This window comes from Cupressus sempervirens, chromosome 11 (assembly GCF_028749045.1).
Source record: "Cupressus sempervirens isolate cs-2001-9-10 chromosome 11, ASM2874904v1, whole genome shotgun sequence".
NCBI lineage: Eukaryota > Viridiplantae > Streptophyta > Pinopsida > Cupressales > Cupressaceae > Cupressus > Cupressus sempervirens.
This window is the reverse complement of record NC_143128.1, coordinates 393,446,732-393,467,477: the sequence shown is the minus strand read 5'-3', so window position 1 is coordinate 393,467,477 and position 20,746 is coordinate 393,446,732. Positions and strand designations below refer to the sequence as shown.

At 39.1% G+C, this 20,746-nt stretch overlaps 1 protein-coding gene across 8 annotated transcripts in view; it reads right to left on the bottom strand.

Annotated features, from left to right (window-relative positions):
* Nucleotides 1-20,746, bottom strand: part of PFC1 (Ribosomal RNA adenine dimethylase family protein) — a 273,740-nt gene that overhangs the window by 20,829 nt on the left and 232,165 nt on the right. For all 8 annotated transcript variants that reach the window (XR_016358614.1, XR_016358615.1, XM_089809466.1 and 5 more), the window contains one exon: nt 10,070-10,153. Coding sequence is in view for 6 of the 8 variants with exons in the window: in XM_089809466.1 (XP_089665592.1) it covers nt 10,070-10,153 (84 nt within the window). In the remaining 2 variants the exon portion in view is untranslated. The remainder of the gene's footprint in view (nt 1-10,069; nt 10,154-20,746) is intronic.

Below are 20,746 nucleotides of genomic sequence, written 5' to 3'. Positions count from 1 at the left end.
ATTCCATTATAGAAGAGTCCAAGATGCTTTCTTTGGACATTTTTGATATTTGTTCAATAAACAGTTATCTGTTACAAGAGTATTTGATGCCGCATGGGAGAAAGTGAACCAATATGGCTGTATTTTCATTCAGTTTCCCACTTTCACATACTTGAGAGTTGGATATTTCAAAGGTGAGTCGTATACTTTACCTAGGTATGCTATAGATCAAATTATTTTGATGGAACTAGCTAGACAGCTTATGGACGTGCAGAGTAATCAGCATGCTATGCATAGGTCTGGTTTTGGTATTACTTCAGCTAAACCTTTGGCTATTGGAAATTATTCAATCATTTATCTGCCTAAGGTAAAGAACATGGAAGCATAGTTGCAGTTGATCACGTTGAAGAAGTTCAAGGCCAGATTTAATTTTGACCACTGAGAGATGAACTCTCAAATGAAAAGAGCTTACACTCATGTTCATCACATCAAGGACATATGGATTGATATGAGAACAGAACTTGACATCACGAAGATGGATTGTTGCAGATTAACCCTGCAGCAGATAATTGATCTTAACATGTTGGAAATCCCTTTAAATTTCCAAGTTGAAGATGATGGCAACATACTTGATCTAGAGTTTCATCAAGCCAATTTTGATAAGTGTCATTTTCCTATCCAGTGACAACAGAAGGAAGGTACATCTATCATGGATAGATTTCAATCCATCTTGGTAAACACCAACAAATGGTTGAAAAGTAAAGCCCTTAAAAGAGTAAATCCTAAGATGGACTTAGATTGTGGAAGTTTTGATCCTCCTGGAAGGAAGTCACAACTGTAAATCACACGAAAAGATAGTGCCTCATCTTTTGATGCTAAGGGTTCCCTCAAATTCAAATTGAAGGGCGGAAAAGGAGCTAAATCGTCTCAAATCTCTAAACCAATTCAAGAATCAGAAGAGGAATTAGAAACAAAATCTAATAAAGGAGATTTAGATAAAGAAGGGGAAATCATGATCATCTCCTCCAAAGCTTGCACAAGTTTGTACATCTTCTATACATGAAGAGCCTTTTCTGCATGAGGTTGATGATGATGTGGATTCATTCTCAACTATTTTCACTTCTTCCATTCCAGTCTTGGAAGATAATACCATGGCTCTTCCTATTTCCTCTGTTGCTCCTCGCATCCCTGCACATGAACAATATGAACATTTAGCAAATTTGTTTGAAGATTTTCCAACTCTTACTAGTGGTCAAGTTTCCCAACTTGATACATCTTTGATAGAGTTTGAGCTTTTCATGATGGAGTCTTCTAAGCATGTTCCTATGCCTTAGGCTGTGCAAATTGAATCCTGCTCTGTTACAACAGAAATATGATCAAGATCAATGCTAATGGTCTCCACTGTATCTACTACGGATGAATTTTTCAGCCTACCTGCATGGTTGAGCAAAATAACAATGAAGAGGAGAAAAGTGGTTGTTCCTCCGAACAATCTTCCTGTTAAGAAGACCAAATCCAAATATTTGAAAGATAAGATTGTTTCCAAGATTTTGGTTGATTCTGATAAAACCAAATTTGTTGCCCTTCATTTACATCCCGTTGCTCCAGAGAATATCTCAAACTATTATGATCGGTACGAACAAAAAACTTGGCACCTACTAGATACTATCGGAATTTGGGTAGAGCATGCACGATGGCCAACATCTTTGTCATAAATGGACTATAGTCGTTCTGCTTTTGTAAGCTTTTGGCTCTCATAGGCTATAGGGTGTCTATCTTGCATTAATACTGCATCAATTCCCTCTCTAGATGCATCACACTCTAGAATAGTTGTGTGAAATCGGACAGAGCGAGAACCGAACACATGCTCATTGCTTCTTTTAACTTATCAAAAGTGTGTTGCGCTCTTTCATTCCATTGGAAGGAGCCTTTCTTAGTTAGATCTATTAGTGGTGCGTTGAGTTGAGAGAAACCGTTTACAAACCTTCAGTAGTAACTACACAGACCTAAAAACCCCTACAACTTAGAGAACGATTTTGGTGGGGGCCAATCTAGGATAGCTTGAATCTTCTCTTGGTGGACCCGCACTCCATATTTGCTGACAACGTGCCCTAGGTATCATATTTCTATTATTCCAAATTCACACTTGGATTGCTTGGTGAACAAGGACTGTGCCTTCATTATCCCTAGAACTTCATTCAAGTGTTTCAGGTGTTCTTCCCAAGTTCTGTTTTAAAGAAGGATATCATCAAAGAATACTAACAAGTACTTACGCAATTGTTTGTTAAAGATGTGATTCATGCAAGATAGAAAAGTAGCTAGGGTGTTCGTTAATCTGAACGGCATGACGAGGAACTCATAATGCCCGTAGTGACAACAAAAAGTTGTCTTCTCCACGCCTTTGTGCCATATGCGAATCTAATGGTACCTAGAACAAAGATCTATTTTAAAAAAATAGATTGCCCCATGCAGCTCATCCAACAATTCATCGATCCTGGGAATAGGGTATCTATTTTTTATTGTCTTCTTATTTAGCACACAGTAGTCCACACACATGCGCATCGTCCCATCCTTTTTTTACCAAAACCACTGATGATGCAAAAGGGCTAAGCAGGGACGGATCCATCCTTTGTCAAGTAGTTTCTAAATCATTTTCTCAATCTCATCTTTGAATTTGTTGGGATGAAGGTAAGGCGTGGTGATAACTGGTTTGGCATCGGCTTCCAACTCAATGGTATGTTCAAACCTACGATGTGGGGGTATGCCAAGAGGAATTTCTATTAAAACTTTATCATGGGTGTTCAAAATATTTTGAAGGTCATTGTCCCATTGAGAGGTCTGTTGTCCTTTTATAGGTTCCGTCAAAACGAAACAATGTATAGCTCATGAAATGTCATCATGCCAAAAAATTGCTTCCATCCGCTATGCTAAAGCTTCCTTTGATCCCTCACTGGCCATTCCACAGAGAACGACCTTCTTTCCATTGACAACAAAAGTGAAGTTCATCTGTTTGAAACTCTAAGTGTATTCATCAAGTTTCTCCATCCACTGTATGCCCAAAATAACCTCCATATCATCTAGGTCCACCATAAAGAAATCCTTTGTCACAGTGTCGTTAGTCATGGTGATACTCAGTTGGGGAATGTGTGTACAAGGAAAAAGTGTCCCTCCGGCAAGCTTGACTTAGAATCCTGCATGCATCTCAATAAGTAGACATCTTTGTTTCACTAAAGACAAGTTTATCAAGTTTGGAGTGGCTTCGCTAACGAGCATCACCATGACCCTTTGTCCTTGAATGGTTGTCCATACACGAAATACCGTTCACCTTGGGCACTTGGCTAAGGAGATGGTTCCTCTGTGCTGTACCAATGCTACAATTCTCTCCGTACAGTTTAGATTAACCATTTTGGTGTGCTCGTGGGATAGTTGTCTTCTGTGGTTAGATCCTCCTAATCATCCTCATCATCAGATATGACTTCAATATAGCATATTTTTCTTTTACCGAGGCATCTGTAGCTAGGCTTCCATGGTCCCTTCCAATTGAAGGATAATTTCTTCCTTCGTAGCTGTTGTCTGGTAGCTTCGTCCAATGAAGGCTTCTTTGAGACAGGTTTGTTATCTCTATCGTTTGGAAATAGTAGCGGTTTGGAGTGTGAGTTACCTTGAGAGGATGATGTCAATGATCATGTCATGCTCCACGCCTTTTTTATAGCCTCTGAAAGGGTGGTAGGATTGAAACCTTTTACCCAGCCCCTCAGTGGTTTCATCAATCCATCCATGAAGAGTGCTATTCGTCTCCTTTTGGAAATGTCTGTGACCAAAACAGAGAGTTTCTAAAATTCTGTGATGTACTGGTTGACCAATCCAGTTTGCCTCAATTGTACTTATTCTTTGAAATTAAGTTCTGGATCTTTACCATCAAATCAATCTATCAATCTTTCAGTGAATTCTGCATAAGTACTTATTTTGTCATGCCCCAGTGTGATGGTGCCATGATGCCACCATTCATGTGCCACTCCCTCCAAGTGTAGCACAACAAATTTGATTGTTTCTTCTTCTGGCATTGGATTAAGTTGGAAGTAAGTGTCGGCCTTCATTACCCATGCTTGAGCAAATATGGTCCCAGACCCATCAAATTGGTGATAGATTTCCTTTACTCAACTTTCTTCTAAGATCGTCATTAAAATATCCTCAGTTTTCGCCTCTGGAACATCTCATTCTTAGTTCTACATTATCTTTGTATTATATATCTTCCTCCAAATTTGCATTCTTCCATTCTTCTCTCAACTGTCCTTGAACTTCCTCAAAGGTTGTCTGATTTTCTCCGTGTGGTACCTCTGTCCATGGGGGGAAAAATGACATAGAAGGTCGGGAGCGTGCTGGATATGGATTTTCCTTACCCCACACCGAGTCCATGTTGTGACCATTTTGTTCATCAAATATTTTATTATTTTCCTATTTATTGAGAGTTTCTTCCATAAGTCACTAAGTATCAGTGATCTATGCCTAATTCCTCAAAAGATCTCTTGGTATTCGCATGAGTTCAGCAGCAGTGGGTTCTTGTTCCACCATTCTATCAACTCAATGGGATCTTCTTCTCTTCCAGCTGTAAAATCTCATTCGCTGTCCACAAGGTGATAGGATGATTTTCTTTGATACCACTATAATGTTTCGTACCTCGAACACTGAAATAGATCGTATAGTAGGCAAGATGGAAGCTAACTATATGGTGGAAATGTTCGTATCATGAAGGTAGAAGGCGGTGATGATGCAATGGTGTATGGACCATGAACTAACTTAGCCGATGCTCTTTGTCTTCTTAGGCCATACAGTGTGAGTTGAGAGAAAGTTGTACAATAGCTTGAAGTCGATACAGTGTGAATTGGGGAGAACGTACGATAGCTTGGGAAGTTCATACGGTAACTTCAGTTGACAGTATGGTGGACAAAATTTGTGTTTAGGGGGAAGAATAGTGAACTGCAAATGGGGTTGTATAGCCTGAGTGTTTGTAGTCCGTACAGTGGTATTGGGAGTTATACTGAGTGTCGTCGGGTGAATGATGGAGGGTTGTTCGCCACAAATTGAGCCATACTCTGAGCTACCAGAACAAGTTGATTAGATTTGCCCGAAACATCAAATAATGTTAGTACTAGTATTGAAAACCAATCAAAGATAGACACAGATACATGTATTTGCAAACAAAGATGGTGCATAGATTTTCCAAACTCGAGCAAGTAATACAAAGATGCAATAGGGTGAGGGATGAATCCCACAGAAATTAGGAGAACCAAAAAGGGAAGTTCTTTCACTTCCGAAAAGGCGAACTATACTGAACTCCAACAGAAATCCACAGTACAAAGAAATATAATCCAGATCACATACCAACTACTACCTACATGACATACTTAAATACTCGTCGGAGAAACTTTTCGAGGGTTTACAAAGATAGCCAACGGCCACACCTACTTACAGAAATAATAAAAGTGGGTCCAAGATATACTAAATCAATCAGCCCATTAACAAAGGTTTGATTAATTATTTATTTTATGATGGGAACATTACATCTTTCCATTCACTTTGACACTTTGCACAACTAAACTCAAAGTTTTCAATACACCAAAAAATCTCAGAATAATCTACTTGCACAAAACAAAAGATGAATTTTACAATAAAACTCAATCTTTTATATAGCTGACGAGTTAGGAGGAAAAGGTGAGAGAATCCTAATAAACTTGACTTATAGTATAACTAATTTTGACATATTCAAATTCCAAGTCCTAATGTATTTGATTTGCAATTTGATTGCATATACTATCTCTATTGATAAAAGATCACCTACAATTACAATTTGCTCTTTGACTAAATGTAATCCGTCAACAACAAAACAACTATCTAAAAAGCATGATAAAGGTTAAGTATTTGAGACAATTTTAGATCTTCTTTAGAGACCATTTATGCTAGCCTCAAATCGATGAATAGATTCTTGCACTACTATAGGATGTGGTATGGCAATATGTTGAACTACAACAATTACTTCAATGACTATGTTCGCACTCCTAGAAATGCCTTTGTTTCTCTCTTCAAGTTCATCCTGTCGATCAACATGTGCAATTGAGATATCAAGAGGAGTTGTGGAGACATTCAATAGATTGGGAAATGTGGAATATGCTTTGAATACATTCTCAAAACTATCATACTGCTCCTCAAAGATAGATGTGGGAACAAATGAGGAAATCGACATTATGGATGCATCCATTTGAGGAACACAAACTGTAGAGAACAAATCTACATTGATGTTGAGAGGATACATAGGATCCTCATCAAGTACTGCCACTGACATAGGAATCACAAGAATCACCTTTGTGCCTGTACAAAGAAATATCTCTGGAACATGATCTTCCTATAATTCATCCTCACTGACTACAACTTGTATCTTTTTCATATACCATCACATCCTTCTTTGCTAAAACAACCTCCTCTGATGATCGGACTGTGGCCTTGACCCCTTTGATCTTAAGCTTGATGAAGCACCATACTTACTTTTAGCTCTGATCTATTATGCCTAACTGAACTAGCAATGCAAAGTCTTTTCTAGGTTTGATATTAATAGTTGTTAAGCCCCTTATGTTCAACCATGCATTGGTATTGACTAGAATGGACTTGAAGCTATCAAAAATAGACATGCTTTCCTTTAGTGACCATAAAACAGATGCAATAGGGCCATTCTGAACCTACTATTCATGATATTCAGAATCAAGAAAATCATTATCATCATCAACTCCCTCACAAATCTAGGTCAAATTGAAATTGGCAATTTGCTTTGGAGTCAACCTACTACAATCCATCTTCTTTATGTCATCCTCAGTACGCAGGTCAATTTAGATATCTTTGAAGCGATTAAAATGTGTAAAACTTGTCTTGATCTTATAAATCATCCCTCAATAGTCAAAGTGTTTTTTGGATTTGAACTTCTTTAGTTTAATTGCTACAGTTTTGTTTCTGTTTACTTTTCCTTATGTGTGGTGATCAATGCATATCTTCTAGTTTAAAGAGGGTTTTGTAAAGAGAAGCCAACCTCATATTTGTGTTGAGTTGATTGATAAACCTGAACAACCATGAGTTGTCTTGCGAGCACCATCAGGATAAACCAGTCTTTGGGATATTACATGTAAGGCCTATCCATATAGAAACCAAACCTCATGTAGGTAAAGGTTGGAAATTGCAGATGTGGGTATCCATATTCATTCACCTTTTAGGTTGCATCAGATATTCTTCTTTTCGGAAGTGTTTTATTGAAGAGCTGGATGTAGTATCCAAATAATGCATCTTGCACTCTTCTATAATGCATCTTGGTAGGCTTTAGAGTTAGCTACTCAAAGTATTCCCAAACTAGAAATGATGATCTATCACCCTTAGTTGAAAGACCAAAAAAAGATCTAAGAGAAGTTGTAATGTAATCCAAGTAGGAGTTCATATAGTATAATATCCTAAAGTAGAGGCTTCTGTATGAAATTTCTCATACGCCCACTACTACATACCTAGGCTGTACGAAAACTCTTTCCTAGCCCCGCATTGCTAACAAGTCGTGTGGTCTATGGGCCACACCTTCCTTACATCCGGCTATCATTGTGTCATATGGTAATGATAATCCACAAGGTGGAATATCTATGACCGTATGATGAAGATACAATACTCATACATTGGTTAAGTTGGGCCAGTACAGTGAATGTGTTGAGCTCATAAGGGGTAAAACAATTGCATGCAATTTTACAATTGCTCATAAGGGGGACCTCCCCGTGTTGACCTTCCTTGTACCTATCATCTTGTATTTGTCCATCTATCAATTTGCACGCTATTAATTCTTTGAGTATTCAACCGACCAATGTGCCCTTCTAATATGCAAAGATTTGTGGTAGCAAACATACGACAGGTCTTCTTGATAGGGCATCGACTATCACATTATTCTTCAAGTCTTCTTGACAGTGCATCGACCACCACATTATTCTTTCCCTTCACATAGTCAATGTCAAAATCATATGCTTGGATTTTGCTCACCCATTTTTGTTGATGCTGAAATTTGTTTGTTAAAAATTCTACCACACCATATTTGAGGAAAGGTGCATTTGTGCCCCATGTTTACATGTTACAAAAACGAAATGAAGAGCCAAATCTTGCTAACATTAAGATTTTTCCTCCAATCATTGGTAAACACCTCACAATTTTAGCTGATCCTCGACGGTGTAATATGAACACAAATGATATTGGGAGACTAAAGGGGCAAGATTCCTTTGGTTTTGTGGAATGAACCAGAAAATTACATGTTCCATGAAAAACAGATAACAAAAATTTAGGTTGGAACTGATGCTTTAGCTGGCTAGGAGAACTGAAGAGACAGACAAGAATTGAACAAATTCAAAAAAATTACTAAGGAAAGGAAGCCATATCTAAACTTGTCTGGAGATCACCCATGACTAGTTCCAAGAATCTGAACTTTGATAGGTAAGTAATTCTGGCCCAAATTGGCATGCATGCATAAATCACCTTGGTCATAGAGACTTCTATTAGGGTACTGATGTCAAAAATGCATGTAATAATATGCTAAATTAAGTTTCTGCAACAGACTAAAGAATTCCAAACAGAAAGGGTTTCAGTGTCTTGAAAATGAAGGGAATTCGAAATTGTAATGAAGTGTAAATGTATCACATTGCGGTATATACAATAACTATGCCTGTTGAGAAGTTAATGGAACTATAGCTAGGGAAGACAATCTCATAGCTGATAAGCTGAAAACTAGAGGACAGTAGATAAAGGTTAGTGAGAATTTTCAAAAGAAATATTGGGCGTATGCACCAAGTCCATGAAGACAAATAAAGTACTAACTATATTTTGTGCTCACAAGCAGATGGGAGAGACACATGAATATAATCAAATAAGTCCAGGAGCCTTGACAAGTGGAAAATGAGTTCATGAGTTAATATGCTAGTTGGAAGACTTGGAAAGAATACACAGGAAAGTGTCGCTTCAAGAAAATGAAACAAAAGTGTTGGTGTTAGCATAAAAACCATAGTTACACCATCCTAGGGGACGGGGGGACAGAGGGCCCTTAATTTGGGGATGGAGGGGGGACGGTGGTGAGGAATGGGAGGGATTGTATATACTACATATGGTACTTAAAATGCTAGTTATGAACAAATATATTGCAATATAAGATATAAAGATGTAAAAGAAAAAATACTTGAAAATTGCATTGAACTGGAACATCATACATTGATCATAAATAGTCAAATCAGCAAATAGTCAACACTAGGAGGTCCCCCCATCGTCGGCAGAGGTGGCAGAAGCCGGTGGCATCACAGGGGACAAGGGAACGTAGTCCCCAAGTCCCTGGTGCATCCCCATCTACAGGACATAGTCCAAAAGGGTGGCGGACATGTGCCCGTGTTACTATGATAAAAACATATTAGTAACCTGCACTTAAAACTTTGAAGGAGCATTAAGGAAAGATTGATGAAATCTATAAGGAGATAGAGAAGCTTCTCAAAATGAACGCTCAGATGGAAGAAGATATGTGATTCTTTGTTTCACTGTTGTGTATGATCAAGATTGAAATCTTTGGAAGCAATATTCCGTCCACTGACCACTGATGTTGTCTCAAATCCAGAGGTAGAATAATATTTTAATTGACACGATATTATCATATGAATCCCTAGCAACTGTATATGAACTAAGGCGAAATTATGATTTTGTTTTCCGAGGTCTAAGGGCTGAGTCAGCTATTTTATTATCTCTGTATTTTAACTTGTTTAAAAAATATGGTAAACAACCCAAATCAGCACTTTAAAGCCACTTTTGCATAAGTGGAGAATAAGATGCTACTTAAGAAAGAACATTGGTAACTGAAAACATTACATCATTAAACTTTACCAACTAATTGAAGGATATTTATATAGAAATGAATGTTAAACTATTATCAATTCTATTAATATATTCCAATGCTGAAAGACTTCTAGTTCAGCTTTTGCTTCTATTACTCATCTTTATGCTCTCAATTTAAGAGGGAATACCAAATGACCAGGATAGAATAGACAACCATTGAGAAGAATCTTTTTGGTGAGGCAATAGGAGGATAATCTTGAACACGCTTCAATTGAAATGCTACAATTGCTGCATCCACCTAGCAAATTGTTCCACAAAAGTCCAAGAAATAAGATTACGCATTATAATTTTGCAAGCAATATATTTAAACAAATAACTGTAAACTGTAACTTGACATAATAAGATGAAAAAACGGATCTTAGTAAATTTAGTTCCATGATCTAACCATTGTTTATTAGAGACTAATTTACCAAATAGCTCACAAAAATATCTTAAAACTTTTGCTTTCAAAACTGGTTTCTATTGGGTCTAAAAACACTTATTATTTGAAAACATGTCTGTATAAAATAATAATTAACAAACTATGCATGTACAGACATTCACACTTACAATCCAGAATTTATTATTTTGATTTGGGCACTGTTGCACCTCTAAAAAACTTAATGTCCGTGATTACCACTTTCCTATTTGTCATCACAATTGACCTTTTAGATGTACTTTTCCCCATCTATTTGCAAAGTAAGTGTCATGGCCCCATTTTTTACCAATGAATTTTCATAGGTTGATCAAAGTTGCAACTGTTCAGAAATGAAATAATTATCAGTGAGTTTGTTGTTAGCATTGATAGAGAAGGAAAAGTATGAAATTAGCAATGGCATGGAAGGTACACACTTATAACTCTGCCCATGGTTTTGAAAACGATTCAAAACACCATTTTTTCTGCCTTGGCTCAAATGAAAGAATATCTATTCACTCAAGGGACTAAAATCTCTGCTCCAGTACTTCATAACATGGCTGCACAACTGAAATGGATCAGTTACCCAGATGTCCACCAAGGTGAATAAACACGGTATCATGGCTTGAATGTTCTGCCTCACTAACATGATTTGACTATGGAGTGGCAAAGCCACTCAATGTTTCTGCAAAGTCTAAGAATGTATGTGTCAGAGTTGAAATTATCTTCAAAACAACATGGAGAAAACAAACAAAAACTTTCCCGAAGGGACCCGTCGGCTGATACACAATTTCTACCGACGACATCATCCCCCCCAAAAAAGAAAAGTCGTCTCCGGACGACAATTACAAACAAAATACATTAACATAGTGACTACAACAAAAAAAATCTGCTTCTGTCTCCTCAAGCTGACCTTGATAGCCACACGCTCTGCTTTCTTTGCTTCCAACACTGGGTCCACTGAGCTAAGTGTTGCTATACTGCCTTCTGGATGACCCACTCCTCCCGAGCTCTCTGTGCATCCACCAAGATAGCCTCTCGGCTAACACCTACTCCTAGTGCCTCGGCCAAACCAATGTACAGCTACACCATACATCCTGCCACCGTATCGACTCCTTCCTTATGCAATATCCTGTAACGTCCTCCAAAGTCTGAATGCAATAACAGGTAAAAGTCTTACGCCATATTTATCATTTATGCAAAACCCGTACACCATATTATACTGAAAATCCGTACAGTGGAGAATTCTTTCAAACACGTGTATGGTGAATTGCAACCCTTGAAATGATTTTCACAATCTGTACACGCAAGAGGAGATTGAAAATCCGTACTCTGAAGAAGTTAGAAGGAAAATCAAATAACAAAGCCGTACCACAAAAAGACCACAAATCCGTACAACAGTTTCCCTCCCCAAATCTGCACGGTGGTTGGACGACAGGTTGCAAGGTGTGCAGTTGAATCAATTTTGAACTTGTACGGTAGCATCTCCACTTATTTCAAGAACTGAACATGGTCGGGGTTCTTGCTTTTAATACTCTGTTCATCATTCACAGAGACCTTCAAGTACCTATGTGTGTGCGCTTCAGGGGCCCAAATCCATTCACCAATGTGCCAAATTGATAGATGCAATGCCTGCTATCGTGTGCAAAACCCATATAGTTGTTCTCAGTCTTACATGAATCGTTGCACTCTTGTAATCTTCTGACTGGCAGTTTAGGCGCTGAAAACGGCAAAATCCGTACGGCAGCCTCATAAGAAACCGTGCACTGCATTAATCTTATAAAATCCATACATCACATATTAAAACCTGTACTGTTCCAAGCTCCAGAAAAATCCGTACATTGCCTTCACCTCAGCTTCTTCCAAAATCTGTACACTGTACGAATGCAAATTGATGAAATCCGTACTGCATAAAATCCATACACTCGCCAAGGAATCCGTACAGGGAAAAAACCGTACACTTGCCAAGGAAATCTATACATGGGAAAACCGTACACTCTTGGCAAATTTATAATATGAGGAATCCGAATGGTAAGTAGGCCAAAATCTGTACAGTAGCTTTTCCTTTGAAATTTTTCTTTTTCTTTTTTCTTTTTTTGTTTTTTCAATTTTATTTTTTTTTTCCTTTTTTCTTTTTTTCTTTTTTTTGGTTTTCAATAGCAAAGTCAATTTTCCCTTCGATGGTCGGCATTGTCAGTCTGCAACGACGAAGGGGTCGCCCGAAGGCCATTCTCTGATGCAAAAGTCTTCCAGTCGTGGTATACCTTCAACTTCGAGCCATTCACCGCCTGAGGCACTTCCTGTCCATCCAAATTCCATAATTTTATTGCTCCATTGTCCCCTACTTCCTGGATCTGATACGGCCCGACCCACTTAACTTTGAACTTGCCCGACTTGATCCCATTTCGGCCGTTGTACTTCAATACCCACTGTCCGAGCTGAAACCTACTACACCTGTTCTGTGTCATCTCCATATCGCCCAGTTTGTTCCCGAAGCTCGCTACCATGGACTCCGTCAGCTGCCCCTTCTGTCCGTCAATAACACATTCACTCTGTACTGCTACAACTTTTATTGAACCCTTCTTTGTTGCCTGTGCAGACCGTATCGTGTGTCTTCCTTGCTGCTGGTACCTTTTTGCTATATTTATGGTTCGACGTAATAATTTCTTCCTACGCAGTCATACAGTAGAATCTTTCCTTCTTTTGGATTCGTATTGTATGTTCTTTCCTTCAGCTTCAGTCATACCCGCCTTCCTTCTTCGGCTTGTCTGTCTTCCTTCGGACATTCATTTTCTTCTTCGGCTTCTCTATGTTCCTTCAGACATTCATTTCTTTCTTCGGCTTCTCTGTGTTCCTTCCGACCTTCATTTCCTTCTTCAGCTTCTCTGTGTTCCTTCAAACATTCATTTCCTTCTTTCTTACCTTTATCGATCCTTAGCATATTACAACTCGGAAAGAGCTCGTAATCCTCCATCTGCCAGTGGTAAAGACCATTTACTGAATCCAGAGCATCATCTCCTTCCAATCGTAGGACTTTCTCCTGATCGGGTTCCATACTCTGCCTCCTCTCATCGTTTTCTCCTTCGGAATCCGATGATAGAGCTTCTTCTCCAACCATCTGATTGTGTAGATCGATGACATACTTCCGGCCTTTGCTTTCAAGTGATAAAGTATTTTTCTTCCAATCGTGTTTTGCCTTGGCTTGTATCAACCACCCTCGACTCAAAATAGCATCGTATCCTTTCCACTTCAGTGGGATCACGACAAAGTCCAACAGGAACGGTTGTGTTCCAATCTTCATTGATTGCGCTGTGAGTACTCCCAATGGCTTGCTTCCATGTTGATTAGCTGTTAACAACTGGAAGGTAGGTGGCCACAATGTCGATTGTCCCAACTTTTTCCAAGTATCCTCTGGCAGCACATTGACACCAGATCCTCCATCCACGATTGTGTCCGTTAGCACAATCCCGAGAATGCCCATTTCAACAACCGCCGGATAGTGTCCGGATGAAAGAGCTAGCAGCATCGGGTTTTCTGCACTTGCGCCACTCTCCTCCTTTTTGTCCACTGTACTTGCTCCACTTTCCTGCTCCCTTCCATGTTCTTTTGAGAGTTTAGCAACGGGAATGATGTTTGTGAGTGCCGATCGGAGCTAAGGGATAGTGAGCAACAGACCATTTATCCTGACGGGTATCTCGGCTTGCAATATTTGTCGTACAATGTTCTGTTCTGCGCAGTTCCATACAGAGGTACTCGGCGTGTCCTTCAGGTGTGCCATTTCTATTTGCGTTGCTCTCTGGATCTCTGCCCGTGCTTCCTCCAGTCTCTTATTTTCCTCCATCGAATCAGGGTATAGCTTTGCCTGCTTTCGAGTGATTGCCAGAACTTCTTCCTCGTCCATCCTGACGGTAATCAAGTTTACTCCAGACTTCGGGCATTTACATCGTCATGATCGTCAGGTCCACACCATCGACATAGCAACTTCGGTGTGTTTGCAGTTGTGCACTCTCGGGCGAAGTGACCCCACAGATTGCATGTGCAGCATTGAACTATACGCCGACCATTCGCATCATACTGAATTCGACTCCTTCCGCATTATTGTTGTTGTTGCTATTGTTGTTGTTTTGACCGTGTCGGTTGTTTCTATATCCACCCGATGTGGCACCTTCCGTACTAGTGTTCTCGTTCCCTCCTGACGGGGATGCCTCCTGCGTGAGGAACACTTGCTGTGGTGTTCTTGATTTCAGGTTGAAAGGACATTCCTTTACCGAGTGTCCTAGAATCTGGCAAATCTCACAAAATTGCTCTTTCGGGCAGGATCCCTTCGTATGGCCTTCTTTCTTGCACTCTGTGCACCATAGGTCATTGCCCTTAGTCTCCTTGTTCATGTTCTTGAACTCCTTCATCATCCGAATCATGTCCTTCTGGAGGGCACGGACCTTCTTGTTGCTTCCCTCGTCATTGCTGCTATCTTCTCCTGAAGATGCATCGTCATCTGAATCGGACGAGCTGTTCTTCTTCTTCTTTTTTGTCTTCTGGTCACTTTTGAGGTTCATTGCCCGATTGTACGCCTCAATGTATGTTGATGGTGGCACGATCTTCATCTTCTTTCGCAGCTTCAAGCGAAGGCCTTCAATGAACCATCTCTTTTGTAGCCCATCAACCGGCTTATTCTCCATTTTATTGATCAGGTCCTTTAACTTCCTCGCAAAGACTCGGACTGTTTCATTCTTCCCTTGCTTAGTATTGAATATCTCCGCTACAATCTCATTATTGTCTCGCAATATTTGAAATTCCGCAATAAATTCCTTCTTAATATTATCCCAACTGTTCAACTTCTGCAGATCTGTGTCAGTGAACCAATCAATCGCAACACCCTGTAGGGTGGCTGGAAACTGTCAGACCCATTCGTTTGTATCTGTTATGCCATTTTCTCTCCAGATCATTTCACATGTTTTATAATGTCGAATCGGATCGGCGGTTCCTTCACCATCAAATTTAGGCAACTTTTCTTTTGGGCCTGCCATTATTACTGTATGTTGGGGGTTTTGTTGTGTACCTGCGCTGTTCTAAACACCCATGCTATTTTGAGCTCCCGCGCTATTTTGAACACCCATGTTGTTCTGCACACCCGCACTGTTTTCTACTTCCGCGTTGTTTTCGACTTCCATGTTGTTTTCAACACCCACGCTGTTTTCGACTTCTACATTGTTTGGTGAAGAGGTTTCGTCAACCGAAGCTGTTCATTTCGGAAGTATATCTCGGACGAAGAGGTCACTCCACGCTCGTGCTCCCTCAGAACTCCGAGCCGTGCAAGTCAATCTCCTTCCGTCAGGATTCTCTTCCCGTGGCGTATGCAGGTTCAAAAACTCCTCCATCGCTTCTTCCACCAAATCAAGCCGTTGTCGAGTCTCCTTCAACAATCCTTCCACGCTCTTGTTTCCGTCGGCAATCTTCTGAAATCTCCTTCGACGCTCTGTCTGCTGAGCCAAAAATAAATTTTCCAGCGCAATGCGTATGTCATCCTTTTCCTTCAGCTTATTCTTATCTTTGTTCAACTGATTTGGCATTTAATTCATATTTTCTTGCTTGCGTACCAAGTCCAATAGGCAACGGCGCCAAATGTTTACCGCATTGGTTAATTAAGAATTGCACACAGATAATGAACACGAACACGAACAGCAGAACTCTTCTTATTATTATTCGCATAAGCCAAACAGTACATTATGCTTCAATGATAAGATCTGATGATTACAATGCTTCCCGAAGGGGGTATAATTACTTTTCGAAGAACCTTCTCGAAGGGGTCCATCGGCTACATGACAAGAACCTTCCCGAAGGGACCCGTCGGCTACAAACAAGAACTTTCTCGAAGGGACCCGTCGGCTACAAACAAGAACTTTCCCGAAGGGACCGTCGGCTACATGCAAGAACTTTGCCGAATGGACCCGTCGGCTGCTACACAATTTCTACCGACGACAACATAAGGTAGCACTTCCACCCATAATGACCTAGGTGCACCTTTATTAGGGTTCTTCCATATAAAATTTTGCCGAAAGTGACTGAATTGTACTTGGAAAGAGCTAATAGTGGCTAAGCCACTTAGAACATCTGTCTAAGATGGAAAAGAATGGTTTAACAAATCTCCACCCTATTAGGTGGCAATTTTCTAAGTCGTTATGACCATAGTTTACAAGCGATAGTTTAAGGATCAATAGTTCTGGTCACCCATCTGAGGCATAGTCTCTTCTACTTCTTAGGGAAGAATCCCTTCTCTTATTGCTACTGGAATCAACAAAACACTTAATTAACTACATATTTACACTAAGTTGGATCAGGGTGGGACATTCATCCTATTCTCTTGATTTAGGATAGATGTTACTCTTAGTTACCAGATTCGTGCCCTAGAGGCTGGAGCCGGATCTGGATTTGTACAAATCCAGGCAGGATCCTTGTTTTACACAGTGGATTTGTCTGGATCCACGGCCCACGAATCCGGACAAATCCACTATGTAAAACAAGGATCCTGCCCGGATCTGCACGAATCTAGGCACAAATCCTCAAGGATCAATGGTTTTAAGTGGGTCTAAGTTATTTAATGACTTTTTAAAATATATATTTTGCTTTCCAATCCTAAAATGACCCTTTTATGCATTATATATACTAAAAACTAAGAGAAATATACATAATTCTACAAATATATATATAGATATAGATATAGATATATATTCATGAATTCTCCAGGAATCCTAATTGGGAAAAAAAATTGTAAATCCATCGATCCGATTCACGTGCCCAAATTGGATTCGTATCCCAAATTTGTAACTAAGATGTTACTATTACAATACAATCTTAAAGTAATAATGTAATTCACTTCAAAGTCTGTGCTTGCTTGTTGGAGCTCATTGATGCCCTCCTATATGTCCTTGGCGGTGTCTTGTCTGGCTTGCTCATATGTGGGTCTGATTGTGCTTTTTGTTTATTCTATGCCTTTGGTTTTTTTGTGTTTTACTTGGTCTTCTCACATGGCTTGTGTCTTGTCTTAGGCCTGTTTATACAATGAGCTCGGCTTGCAAAGGCCCCTTCTCTAGTTATTTTGACACATTTAAAGGAGAGTAACATGAATGAGCCTAACAATGGGATATGGAGATTGAAATTAAATGAAGGGAACGGTGAAGTATTAATGAGAGTGGTGAACCCAAAGGTGGCGACTCAATTGCCAAGCCTTCATACAAAGTTGTGCTTGTAGAGGATTCCATCACTAACTCTCTGCCTTATGTTGGTTTTCATGGAGAATTCTACAAAATAACCAAAATGGAGAATGTCGAATTATTGGCTTCTAGAGCCAATGGAGATGGAATGGGAAGCAGAGGCCTTGTCCAAACTAGTGATCCCGGAGGAGGAAAGGATGGAAAGATGTTCTCTTCTAGTTTGAGGACTGTCTCACTCTCTCCTAACAAGGATATGATCAAAGCCATAAGGAGTGAACAATCCCATCTTAGGAATATTACAATATGTTTTGTTTTCATGGATAGAAAAACTCTCTCATCAAGAAAAAAATTTGATAATTGGATTTCAAATGTATTCAAATGGGTCTTTTAGTTGTGTTATTCAGAACACATAATATGTAGGAACTAGTTCTAAAGAAGAATTTTTGGAATGTTGGCCGATCCCTTTTTAGGGCTTTTCCTTGGTCACCTAAAGGCAACCTCAAGCAAGGTGTCACTTGGTCTTCCCCAAATTGGGTTGAATTAAAAGGCCTTCTTACGAAATGTTGGCCCTTTATTTCCCAAATTTTGAAGCCTTTGGGGAACGTCCTACAAATTGATAATTCGAGGGCCACATTGCCTTAATTGAATGCTCAAATTTTGATTGCTCTGTATTCTGATGTGGATTTCCAGGATAGGGTATTTATTAAATCTGATATATATAAATGGGAGATTGCCTTGTTAGGTTATTTAAGTACATGTTTCCATAGTAAACAAAATGGACATACTAGGAGGGAGATGACAATGCTACATTCAACATCGAGAAAAAGTGATTCTAAGGTGGATGAAGAAAACCCTTCCACTACTGTCAAGGCTCCTGAAACAAACAATAAGAATATGGATAACTCAAATTCAGAGATAAATGGTGACAACTTTGTCACCCTAGCTAATCCATTATTTGAAGAGGATTTTGATGTCATCCCAGACTCTAGCAGTGGCAGTAACCTATACCTAGACCTATCCAATTCTTTACCAAATAATGTTAACCCTAGAGAGTCTGAGGCTACTCTTCCTTGCGAGAAGAATGCACAATAAACTGACTTAGAGTCTATTAAGGAACAAGCTGACCAATTTAAAAATCTAACTCCAATTTCTTGGCTCATCCAAGATCCTCACTTGGAACCGTGTCTTCCAATTTGGTTAAAGATTCTAATGTTTTACTACTAGTGGTATCTCTAGTGAGATTTAGGGTGATGGTGAGGAACCATTTATTGATGTGAGTAAAGCCTCAAAGAAAAAAAGAAAAACCATGGATATGCAAGCAAACTCTGTAAATAGTGGAAGTGCTCTGCAGAAGAACTCTAAGATACCAGATTATTTCAATATACTATATAAGAATAAAGAAACCCCACATCAACAATCTTTGATGATTCCCATAGCTGGAATGTGCGTGGTGTAGAGATGCCTTATAGGAAATATATTGCCTAAAATGGTGCAATGGGTTGAAAAGCAAAGATATTGTTTGTTTACAAGAAATTAAGGTTATTGGATATCGTGCATTTAAAACTTTAAATTTTTTTTGGGATCCAGCTACTTGTCTCTCCTTAGGACTTGAGAGGCAAGAAGGAGGTGCTGCAATGTTAATAAGCCCCCTATGGGCTGATAGGGTTGTTGTTAATGGGACATGCCCTTGCAATAGAGCATTGTGAGTTTCATTCAAGTTTAATGATACGATATTTGTCATTTGCAACATATATGCTTCAAATGACTCTAGGGAAATGGCTCAATTTTGGGCATGGGTGACTAATAATCTTCCCAACATAAACTAGATTTTCACAGGTGATTTTAACATGATTGGGCATTTTGAAGATAAACAGGGAGGTAGTAAACACTATTGGAAATATAATGAGCAATTTTGTTGGGGACAAGTTTAAGAGGAAATTTAAATTATTTGATCCTATTGAAAAAGGAAAAAAAAATTTAACAATATTTGGTTTACTTGGTGTAATGATGAGAGTGGTAGACAGAGAGTGTATTTTAGGCTTGATAGGGTTTATGTGGACTACTCTTTGTTCTCCTCTTCATATGGTGGACAATCCCTCATTGAGGTCCAACCAGCTAGCATGTCACACCACTATCATATCTCTGCAAGCATCAGCATACACAATCTTTGTACCCCTACCCAAGGGGTTAGGAAGAAAAATTCCTTCAAATTAAATGTCTCTCTTTTAAAGGATACTAATACTTTTGAGGCTATCAAAATGATTATATATCTTTCAAAATTTTGTAGCAAGGATGTCACACTTGTCGAACAATAGACTAGCCTTGCAGATGCTTAGAGGAAGATTTTCCAGACTACTGGGGAAAAAAATGCCAAAGATAGAAATAAGGAAGAAGAGGATCTTTAAAATCAGCTTTAATAATCAATAGATGATCCAACGGCATGGGAACACTAACAACCTAGAATGTAAACTTTCCTATACTAAGAATGATCTCAGGAAAATTCAGGAGTACCAAATTTAAGGGGAAAGGGTGAGAGCAAGAATAAACTAAATCAAGGAAAGGGATAAAGGTTCCAAATATCTCATTCGAGCCAAGCTATTGAACGAGCTTATTGAAGAGATTCAAATTGACATCAACATTACTGAAGACTGAATGTTATCCAAAATTCCTTCTTTGAATTTTATAAGGACCTCTTTTCTTCTGAATTTGATTGTAATAAATCATTGCCTTGGAAAAATGCCTGAAGTTGATCCCTAAAAAGATCTTTGAGGATGATAATAAGTCCCTAAAATGTGATATAAGGACAAAGGAAATTGAAAATGCGATCAGGGCAGTGGCCAATGGGAAGTCACTTGGAATTGATGGACTTCCTGCTGAATTCTACAATGCCAATTGTGAATGGATTTGTGATGTTCTCCTTGAATTGTATCTATATGCTTTTGAGCAGGGCTCTCTGGGGGATAAAGTTAATAGAGTTCTCATCAAACTTCTGCCTAAAAGTGGTGACAAGGCATTGGTTAAGAATTGGAAGCTGATACTCTTAAACATTTTCTATAAGATTATTGCTAAGATCTTGGCTAATAGATTGGCTCCAATCTTAAATAGAATTGTTTCTATTACATAAACTGGTTTTATTAAGGGGAGGAACATTCCGAAAAATCTCATAACTAGTTTGGAGGCAATGAGATGGGAAACATCTAGTGGGCAAAATGTGGCTATGGTGTTG